Raw genomic sequence first — 11,020 nt, 5'->3', positions numbered from 1 at the left:
GGGTAAAAAGAGCGAAACTCCGTATCAAAAAAAAAAAAAAAAAACAGTGCCTAGGGAAGTCTGCAGAGGGAAGGTAATATCTGATTAGAAATAGCTCTCCAGATAAAGGAGAGAGAGAAAATAATACAATATGGAGTAAACAATACAGACAAGTGAAAAGAAGAGTAAAAGATTATTTATCTAGTAATCAACAGTGATTGATTGAATGTACCTTAAAAACAAAATACACAAATGGTGGAGTAGGGCTAGAGTACAAAATCAGGACGAGAGTCTGTGATGTACTAAGGAACCAATTAAGAATTTAAAGGAGATACACATATTTTAGAAAGAAAATAGTGGAAATGGAAAGGACAGGTTGAGATATAGGAACACACTGGGTAAAAAGCCACTGAAGCAGTAAAACAAATAAACTGAATTACCATGTGAAACACTAAAAATGTGACCAATAATTTGGCTATGATTTTTGAATGACTGAGATTTCATTTATTATTTATTTCTATTAATCTATTTATTATTTTTATTTCTTTATTTTTTTGAGACAGAGTCTCGCTCTGTTGCCCAAGTTGTAATATAAAGTGATATAATCTCAGTTCATGGCAGCCTCAGCTTCCCAGGTTCAAGTGATCCTTCTACCTAAGCCTCCTGAGTAGCTGACAGGAATATGCCACTATGCTCAGCCAGTTTTGTTTATTTTTTGTATAGGCGAGGTCTCACTATGTTGCCCAGGCTGGACTCAAACTCCTGGACTCAAGATATCTTCCTGCCTTTGCCTCCCAATATGCTGGAAGTATAGGCATGAACCACCATACCCAGCTTGGCTATTATTATTTTTACTACTACTTTTATAAGTCTGGCAAAAGATAACGAAGTACTGAACTAGGTACTGCAGATGAAGGGTATGAAGTCTGTTTGAAGATATGAGAGAGAAGTAAAATGGATTTTCAGCTTGGGCACTAAATGAGGGTGGAATGGCAATGAAACCACAGTTTCTTCTCTGACTTTTTTAGTCTAACTGCTCCCAAGCAAAGTATTCTCAAAAGCTCTCTTTTAGCTAAAAAGCTCTATTTCAGGTATGGACAAGCTGAATATATTTCCTGGAGTCTCACAAATTATCTTGATGTGAAATTCTGTATATAGAATTGGACTGGGTGCAAACAGCATCTTTTTTCCTTCGGACTCCTGTATCCTCTCTCTAGGTTCTTCAAGTGGGGAAAAAACCTGAGAAGAGAAGCATGTTTCTGCTCTTTTCACTGCAGACACACATATCTTCTCTCTATCACACTGCTGCTGCTTGTAGAGCTCATTATGTATAGCACCCATGCTAGCCACTGAGGAAAGGAGATAATAATAAAGATTTAGTCCATGGGGATTACAATTACGTAAGGTAGACAAACATTTAATAAACAGATCATGGGCCATAGTTCCTGTAAAATGTTTTTGTAAACAAAGCTTTCAGCCATGCCAAATTTATGCATTGTCTGTGGCTGATTTTTTTTTTTTTTTTCCTACAATAGCACTGCTAAGTGGTTGTAACAGATTCTGTGGCCCACAAAGCCAAAAATGTTTGCTAACTGAACTTTATAGAGAAGTTTGTCAAGCTCTAAAACAGACCATTAATTAATTTTATGTGATAAGTGTGTCAAAGAGGAAGCTGGTTAGTATGAAGCGTCGGGGGAATTACCCTGAAAAAGTGAAAGATGAGCTAGATAAAGGAAATGTCTCAAAGGCAAAGCTAGGAGTAACAGCATTATGTAAAAGACCTGAGGTGGGAAAGAGCACAGTGCCTACCAGGAACAGAGAGAACAGAGGTGGCTTGAGCACAGAGTACAATTAGTGTTGTGTAATGAGATCAGAAAGGCAGGCACAGATTAGATGATGCAGGATCTTAGAGGCCACAACACAGATTTTATATCTTAATCCATAGGACAATGAGAAGCTATCAAAGGCTTAGGTGAAGAAGGGTGACATGAGTAAATGTGTTTTAAAATATTACTATTTTAAGGAAAATAATGGGAGAAGGGGTGGACAACAAGAGATGTAAGACGACTAGTTAGATGGCAACTATGGATTGAGAAAAGGGGATGACAGCTTGGGTCACAGGGATGGAAAGAAGAAAGAGTTGAGAAACATACAGGAAGATGAATTGGCAGAATTTTTTGACTGATTAAGCAGAAAAGGCTGAATGAAGGACAACTGACAAAGATGATTATTATAACATAACATATATAACTGGCTGGATGGCTAAACAGGGTACACGAGCGGAGTACAATGTAAAGCAGAGGAGGGGGTATGGGAGGAGAAAATTAGCTCAGTTTGAGTTTAAAGTATCTAAAAACAAAATGAACATGTCCACTAAGAGTTGATAGACAGGACTGGGCACGGTGACTCACAACTGTAATCCCAGCACTTTGGGAAAGCAAGGTGGGCAGATCTCTTGAGGTCAGGAGTTTGAGACCAGCCTAGCCAACATGGTGAAACCCCGCCTCTATGAAAAACACAAAAATTGGCCAGGCGTGGTGGTGGGCACCTGTGGTCCCAGCTACTAGGGAGGCTTAGGCAGGAGTACTGCTTGAACTGGGGAGGCAGAGGTTGCAGTGAGCCAAGATTGTGCCACTGCACACCAGCCTGGGTGACAGAGCAAGATTCCATCTCAAAAAAAAAAAAAAAGTTGATACATTGGCCAGCAAAAAGTAGAAAGGCTGGGATAAAGTTTTGGTGAGGTCTCAATAATGAAAGTTTTGGTTAAAAAACAGAACAACAAAAATTGGATAATTTTATTAAACCTTGTATACATTAATTTTTATGTCTCGGGTAAATGGACGTAGAAAAAGGGGTTAACCATAGGAGAAGATAAAGAAGACACAGGGAAAAAGAATGTTAAAAAGACCAAAAGTCATAAAAAGAATATATATCTGCTTTACCATTTTGCCTGATACTCTGTTGCTAGGTTTAACTGAATCTGAGCAAATAAGACCGCATTTATTTTCATTCTGTACATGTGCTCAGTAGAAAAATGGATTCCAGCTATAAAATGGTCTCAAGATATGACCATTAAGGTTCTAAATCACTTAGGTTAATCTTGTACCCAGATCTTACATGTTTTGTTTTGTTTTTTTTGAGGCAGAGTCTTGCTGTATGCCTCAGGCTGGAGTGCCACAAGAACACACTCACTGCAGCCTTGACCTCTGGGGTTTAAGGAATCCTTCTACCGCAGCCTTTTGAGCAGCTGGGACCACACAGCTAATTTTTAATTTTTTTGTAGAGAAGGGGGTCTCCCTATCTTGCCCAGGCTGGTCTCAAACTCCTGAGCACAAGCAATCTTTCTGCCTCAGCCCCTTAAACTGCTGGGACTACAGGCATGAGCTATGGTGCCCAGCCCTTAATTTGCATTTTTGAAAGTCACTGCAAACTTCAGGACTACATGTAACACTCCCATAAAAATAAAAAATTAAACCCATATGAAATTTTCAACTCTTACTTTTCAAGCTCTTCCTGAGAATGGGCAAATGTACAATTTGTTCCTCGTGGACAACCCCCTTGCTGTCGCAGATCTCGACACATGCTAGTCTTGTATTTGCTGTTTGGCTGAGGCTACAAAAATAAAAAACTTCAATGAGTGCAAAAGTGAAGATTCCACTTGTTATTCACTCTTGGAAGTTCAGAACTTTATAATTACACCTTTAATTCTTTCTCACATTAGATAAGTATTTCTTGGGCTAAAACAACTAATATTCCATTGTTTCCTGTTGTGAGTTATGTGACATAACCCTGAGTTAGAACTTTAGATATTCCTTCTGAAGATTATTTGAAACTGGTTCAAATGTCATGTCCATTTATTCATTAGTCAACAGAACGCCCAGAAAAAGGAAAGATTTTTTCATCAATTTATTGCTGTCTTAAAATTCTGCTACCAAAATCAAACAATTTTAAAAACCGTTAAAAAAAGCCATAAGCTTTGTCTACTTAAACTTTCTTGGCCAGGTGTGGTGGCTCATGCCTGTAATCCCAGCACTTTGGGAGGCCGAGGTGGGCGGATCACTTGAGGTCAGAAGATTGAGACTAGCCTGGCCAACATGGTGAAACTCCATCTTTATTTAAAAAAAAAAAAAAAAAAAAAAGTAAACTTTCGCAGAAAAGGTTGAATACAGTTCCCCTCAGAAGTGAAAAATTACCAATTCGTTTGTCAACTTGAGAGTATAACTCTCAGGCTTAAACTATTTGAGTTCACACAATGAGGCAGAATATTAAAATTTCATTATGACTTCTATAATTTGCACCAAAAGCTAAGTTATTCTTATTCTTATGAGCCTAAGATGAAAACATTCGTTTTTCAGTTAATTTTTTTTTTAAGTTATAGTGTCTTCTAATAGATTAAGGAGAGAAGAGTAGAAAGAGTAGGTTTGATTCCAGCTCTTACTGACAGCACAATCTTATACCATGTTATTTAACCTCTTTGAATTTCAGCTTGGAAATAGCAACTACATTGCAGGTGGCTGTGAGAATAAGAAACAATATATGTAAAACACTGAATGTAGTTAATGGCCCATAGTAACTTAATAAATAGAAATTATTCGTATAAAAAATTATACCTTAACTTCTTTTCAGTTTATTTTATATTTTTGGAGATAAGAGTCTCTCTGCGCCCAGGATGGAGTGCAGTGGGGTGACCTTGGCTCACTGCAGCCTCCCCATCCCAGGTTCAAACTGAGACTCTCCTGCCTCAGTCTCCTGAGTAGCTGGGATTATAGCATCCACCACCATGCCCAGCTAATTTTTTTCTTTTTTTTTTTTGAGACATGGTCTCACTCCATCGCCAGGTGCCAGGCTGGAGTGCAGTGGCGTGAACTTGGCTCACTGCAACCTCTGCCTCCTGGGTTCAAGCAATTCTTCTGCCTCAGCCTCCGGAGTAGCTGGGACTACAGGTGGACGCCACCACATCCAGCTAATTTTTTTTTGTATTTTTAGTAGAGACGGGGTTTCACCATGTTGGCCAGGATGGTCTCGATCTCTTGACCTCGTGATCCGCCCGCTTCAGCCTCCCAAAGTGCTGGGATTACAGGCGTGAGCCACCACGCCCGGCCTCTTTTTTTTTTTTTGAGACGGAGTCTCACTCTGTAGCTCAGGCTGGAGTGCAGTGGCACAACCTTGGCTCACCTGCGACCTCCGCCTCCTGGGTTCAAGTGATTCTCCTGCCTCAGCCTACCAAGTAGCTGGGACTACAGGCGCGTGCCACCACTAACTTTTTTTGTATTTTTATTAGAGATAGGGTTTCACCAATTAGCCAGGATGGTCTCGATTTGCTGATCTCGTGATCCTCCCGCCTAGGCCTCCCACAGTACAGGCGTGAGCCACCATGCCTGGCCAGGATTATATCTTAATTTCTAAAGTACATTGAAAATATCTTGAAAATTCAAATTCCATAAATTTACATATAGAAATTCAATAGAGAAAAAAAATGACAATTTCCCACAGTAGAAAAGAATTAGACAAAACATTTGGAATTATCGATATTTGGTCAAAAATATTTTGTAATGAAGTATATTCACACCGAAGATGCCATCTAAACTCTTGTGCTATGAAATATTTACCAGGTACACTGAAAACTGAGTTTCTCCCAAAAGAACAGAGACAATAAAAATTATGAGAGATTAGAGTCACATACAGAGTCCAATTAACAAAACGGCTTGTTAAGATATTCAGGATGAAGGTGAATTAGAAACAACAGCAGTCATAAGTATAATAAATGTACTTACCTGAGGTGTCTCATGGCCTTTTCTACTATAATTTTGTATGAAGTCCACAAGGCCATGAACTACTGTTTTAACAGCTACCATTGCATTTTCTAACTGCTCCCATGTTGGTGAAACAGCATCTAAAAGACACCAACAAGGGCGGGGGTTTGAGGGGGAAAGAATATTAGCAGTAATTCTCTTGTGTTATTCACCTCAAAAGTAGAAAAAAATATAAGCAACTAAGCATAGTCCCACATACCTGGATTAGGGTCTATGTTTGCAAGAAGTTCTAAATGGGGCCTCAGTCTATTTAAGTTAGCTGGGTCACCTGTTCGTTGCAAAACAATGGTCAATTCCTGGACACTCTTTGCAAATGACTCTGGAGACTGTAGCTAACAAACAGAAATGACAATGGTTTTTAATTTGGTTCTTATGACACACTTATATTCAAATACTTTCAATATGTCAACATATTTAATAAGTTTTCAAGTGTCTTCAGATTCCACAGTAGGAGTATCAGTGATGAATTAAAATTTTCACCTCAGAATCTGCCCTATGAAATTCATCATTAGACACTTAGAAAACTTATAAGCTGTATTAACTCTCTGAGGTCAGAATACAGATAAGCTTGAAACTTTGTCTCACTGCTTTTATGCTATTAAGTATTTGTTTCCCTGTTGCACCCCTTTATTTTGCAAGTAGAAAAATAAAAGAAAATAAGGATAATTTATAAGAGTCTGATATTTAAAAACATAGGAATCTCCAACTGTTTGTGTCTAGACTCTTTATAATATTCTAATACTTCTCAATGTAACAGCATTGGTAGAACATCAGCATCTCTAATTTCACAAACCTTATCAATGATAGACTGCATGTGTGATTTATGAGCCAAATCACCATATAAAAGTGAGGACCATTGTTCAGGTGAAATACGGAGTCCTGCTTCCATAGCAATATGAACAATTTGGGCATCATGTTCTCTGCGTAATGCTTCGTAACTCCGAAATTCTTCCTTCAGCTGCATTAGGGAAGAGTCTTCATCCCTTTTGGTAACCTAAAAAATAGAAAAGACAAAAAGAAAGTCATCAGAATTGGTCTGTGCTTTCTTCCTGTAACCGAGTCGTTTATTCTTTTTTCAGGGAAGGTTGGGGACACCTACATATCAGACACCACACAAATAAGGTACAAAGATAAGATAATGTCCTGACCACAAATTCTTTCTGGAATAAAACAGAAACTTACATAACTAAATACATAATCCTTGTCTTCAATGATTTCAGCCACTGGAAGGAAGAGAAACGTGTAACTAGAAAATTATAGTAAAAGTGCAATTATAAGGCTTTGATGGCAACGAAGAAGAAAGGGAATTAAATTAGGGGGAGGAAAGATCTTTCAGAAAAGGCTTCTCCCAGCTAAAAGCTGCATGAATTGATTAGTGCAGAATAGGAGTTTCCTGACCAAAGAAAGGTGAGGAGGCTGAGCACGGTGGCTCATGCCTATAATCCCAGCACTTCGGGCAGCCAAGGCAGGCAGATCACTTGAGTCAGGAGTTTGAGATCAGCCTGGCCAAAATGGTGAAACCCCATCTCTACTAAAAATACAAAAATTCGTCACACGTGGTGGCAGGTGCCTGTAATCCAAGCTACTCGAGAGGCTGAGGCAGGAGAATTGCTTGAACCCGGGAGGCAGAGATTGCAGTGAGCTGAGAGAGCACCATAGCACTCCAGCCTGGGGGACAGAGCAAGACTGTTTCAAAAAAAAAAAAAAAAAAAAAGGAAAAAAAAGAAGGGGGAGAAATAGAATTTTTAGCAGCAATTGGTGAAATAGAAACATGAAAGAGCACAGCATATAGGGTTAAAGTTATGATACAGGCTAGAGAATAATAGAGGGCCTTATATACTAGAGTAGGAACTTTGGGTATTATCATGAAGGAATGTGAAACCACTGACTTTTTTTTGGAGGGTGGGGATAGGGTCAACAGGGCCTCACTTTGTCACCCAGACTGGAGTGTAGTGGTACAATCTAGGCTTGCTGTAGCCTCGACTTTCTGGGCTTAAGCAGCCCTCTCACTTTGGCCTCCCAGAGTGCTGGGATAACAGGTATAAACTATGTACAGGGCTGACTGAGGACTTTTAAGCAGAGAAGGGACATGATCCGATTTATGTTTTAAAAAACATCACTTTGGTAACAGTAGAGGATAAAAATATACAAGCAAGAAATCCAGCCAACGGGTAGGCATACATTAGCACTACCACACGATAATTAAGAAATTTTCTTGGGAGGCCAAGGCGGGGAATGGCCTGTGCCCAGGAGTTCAAGGCTGCGGTGAACTACGATGGTGCCACTGCACTCCAGCCTAAGCAACAGAGCGAGAGTCTTTTCCTAAAAAACAAAAATTAAAAGAAATTTTCTGCTACCACAGAAATTATCATCAGGGTATTTATATAGCTTTAATCTCTACTTGAGTAGTAAAAAAATGATACAATCAAAAGTTGCAGAGTTTTACATGGCCTAGTGAGGTTGTGTGTGGAACCAGAGATTAATTTCAATTGTTGCCCTAAGGGCATAAAACTAAACACTATGACTATGAGGCAGATAGTGTCCAAGCCTCCTTAGTGGAGTTAAATGAATTCATTTCAATACATTTCTATCATCAATTACCTGTTACCTCAAACTAACCAGTGTGCCAAGGAAACATTTTTCCATCTATACACTTTTTACTCTTGGGAGGCTATAAAACCAACAAAATAACCTACATAAGCTTTGGTTTCAAATTTAAATACTTCACTTTCATAGAAGCCAATAGGCCTTTCTATTTCCAAGTCCATGGGCCTTTCTCAAGACACAGTTAGCAACCTACACTCTTGGAACATAAAAACACTTTAAGGATTCAGCTTGCTTTCAGTATCTGTCACCACCCACTGGCCTATTAGACAATGAAACTACATTTTAAAATATCTTAGGGTTCTTCCCTACCCTTTCCACTAAACAAAAAAAACAACATCTAAAAGCAGAGTGGGCCAATGTCCTCAACTTTCCATTTCCTTGCTGTATCTGAGATAACATGTAGGCCATTTTCAGATTAAAGGTGTTAATCTAATCACTAAAGAGAATGAGATAACAAAATAATACTGGGTTACAAAGTTTACATACTCCTTATGAAGTTATATAGTTTCTGATTCCCTTTTAAGATACTAAATGTAAAGAAACCAGGCTTCTGCAGTCCACTTTTACTTGATAAGAGTCGAGTTTACCAAATGATTTCCTTATGTTCTTCCTGTTACTGACATCACATATATGCTTTTATTTTGCCAACCGGTAGTAACAGGTACTAAAAGGTGGTATCACAGATGCAATCAATGCAGAAGGAAAGTTCTTCTTAACTCTTGTAAGCATTCTGCATTTGCTAGGCCCTCTAGATTGGGTAACATGAATTTGAGAAGTCCCTGTCTCATATACAGGCATATCTTTACATAGATGCTTATTGCTTACCTTGAAACAAGAAGCTCGATACAGTAGTTGCACAACATGACCAATACTTGTTTTTGATGCCTGAGGAAATCTTGGTTCTAGTCTCTGCACAACAAAAAGTACCAGAACTTTCCTTGAGAGGGCAGAACCATCTTCTAATGCCAGTAACACAAGCTTCAAGGCCTCTTCTTGCATAGCTAAAAATATTAAAGGAACATGAGCTCACGATAAATGGGGAACCCATCAGATCATGTGTGTCATGGGCATCTTTGGGTATTAGAGTTTATAGTGACCCATTACCCACAATCTATATTTAATTAGCACGAAGAGGACATCACCTGTACATAGTTTATTTAAAAGGTAATCAAGCAAAATAAAACATACTTTCCACAAATAAAACATACTTTCCACTAAATACTAATCAAAACATAAGTTAACAGAACTTAAAATATCTTCTGTATTTAACAATCAATTAGATGATGATAATGTTAAGGTAAAAAGTGTCATTTATAAAACACACAGCTGGGCATGGTGGTTCACACCTGTAAATCCCAGCACTTTGAGAGGTTGAGGCAGGAGGATTGTTTGGGCTCAGGAATTTGAGACGAGCTTGGGTAACATAGGGAGAACCTGTCTCTACAAAAATGTTAAATTAAAAAAAAAATTAGCCGGGCATGGTGGCATGTGACTGTGGTCCCAGCTACTTGGGAGGCAGAGGTGGGAGTATCACTTGAGACCAAGAGGCTCAAGCTGTAGTGAGCTGTGATGACATCACTGCACTCCAGCCTAGGCGACAGAGACAAACCCTATCTCAAATACATAAAAATGAAACACACAGAACTACTCTGACAATAATATGCAAAGGACCCACAGTAGGGTTATAATAAACGGTACTGTTTTCATGGATGAGACTGTTACTTTGCCTGTCAGAACTACTTTGTATATAATTTAAAAAATGGTATATTAGCCTCTGAATGCAATACCCAAAGAAGGTATTAATTTCATTTATGTGGCTTTATGGCCAGGAATATATAGTATAATCTGAAGGTAATCATTAGAGACATCAGACAAACCCAAATTAAGACATATTCTGAGGACAGGCGCAGTGGCTCACACCTGTAATCCCAGCCCTTTGGCAGCCTGAGGTGGGTGGATCACCTGAGGTCAGGAATACAAGACCAGCCTGGCCAACATGGTGAAACCCTGTCTTTACCCAAAATACAAAAATTAGCTAGGCATGGTGGCACACTCCTGAAGTCCCAGCTACTCAGGAAGCTGAGACAGGGGAATCACTTGAACCCGGGAGTCAGAGGTTGCAGCGAGCCGAGATCACGCCATTGCACTCCAGCCTGGGCAACAACAGCGAAACTTCATCTCAAAAAAATAAAAAAAAAGAAAAAAGAAATATTCTGTAAAATAAATGGCCTGTATTCTTCAAGAATATCAGTGTCATAAAAGACAAAGAAAGGCTGAGGAATAGTTGTAGAATAAAGATGACTAAAAAGAGATATGACTAAAAAATATAGTAAGTGATCTTGAACTGGATCTTACACTTGAAGAAAATAAATACCCTAAAAGTTATTTTTAAAATTATTGACAAAACTGGAATATGAACTACAGAATGTATATAGTACTGCATTGTATCACTAATTTTTAAAAATTTAATGAATGTAATATTGTTACGTAAGAGAGTATCCTTGTTTTTAGGAAACACACTAAAGTATTAAAGAAAAGGAGCATAAAATAAGCAACCTACTCTCAAATGGTTCAGAAGAGAGGGAAAGAATAACAAACATAGCAAAATATTAGAAAGTGCT

At 38.6% G+C, this 11,020-nt stretch overlaps 1 protein-coding gene and 1 non-coding gene across 9 annotated transcripts in view; both read right to left on the bottom strand.

Annotated features, from left to right (window-relative positions):
* RC3H2 (ring finger and CCCH-type domains 2) overlaps positions 1–11,020 on the bottom strand; it is a 59,721-nt gene that overhangs the window by 23,947 nt on the left and 24,754 nt on the right. For all 8 annotated transcript variants that reach the window (XM_017548373.2, XM_017548379.2, XM_017548377.2 and 5 more), the window contains 5 exons: positions 9,225–9,400; positions 6,586–6,786; positions 5,992–6,124; positions 5,754–5,872; positions 3,479–3,591 (listed from right to left, as the gene is read on the bottom strand). In XM_017548373.2, coding sequence (XP_017403862.1) covers positions 3,479–3,591; positions 5,754–5,872; positions 5,992–6,124; positions 6,586–6,786; positions 9,225–9,400 — 742 coding nt within the window. The remainder of the gene's footprint in view (positions 1–3,478; positions 3,592–5,753; positions 5,873–5,991; positions 6,125–6,585; positions 6,787–9,224; positions 9,401–11,020) is intronic.
* LOC119474069 lies at positions 6,212–6,323 on the bottom strand. The gene has a single exon (XR_005203368.1). It is a non-coding gene; the product is annotated as a small nucleolar RNA SNORD90 (small nucleolar RNA).

This window comes from Cebus imitator, unplaced genomic scaffold (assembly GCF_001604975.1).
Source record: "Cebus imitator isolate Cc_AM_T3 unplaced genomic scaffold, Cebus_imitator-1.0 Scaffold206, whole genome shotgun sequence".
Lineage (NCBI taxonomy): Eukaryota > Metazoa > Chordata > Mammalia > Primates > Cebidae > Cebus > Cebus imitator.
Note: the sequence above shows the minus strand (reverse complement) of the source record. Positions and strands in the feature narration are given on the sequence as shown.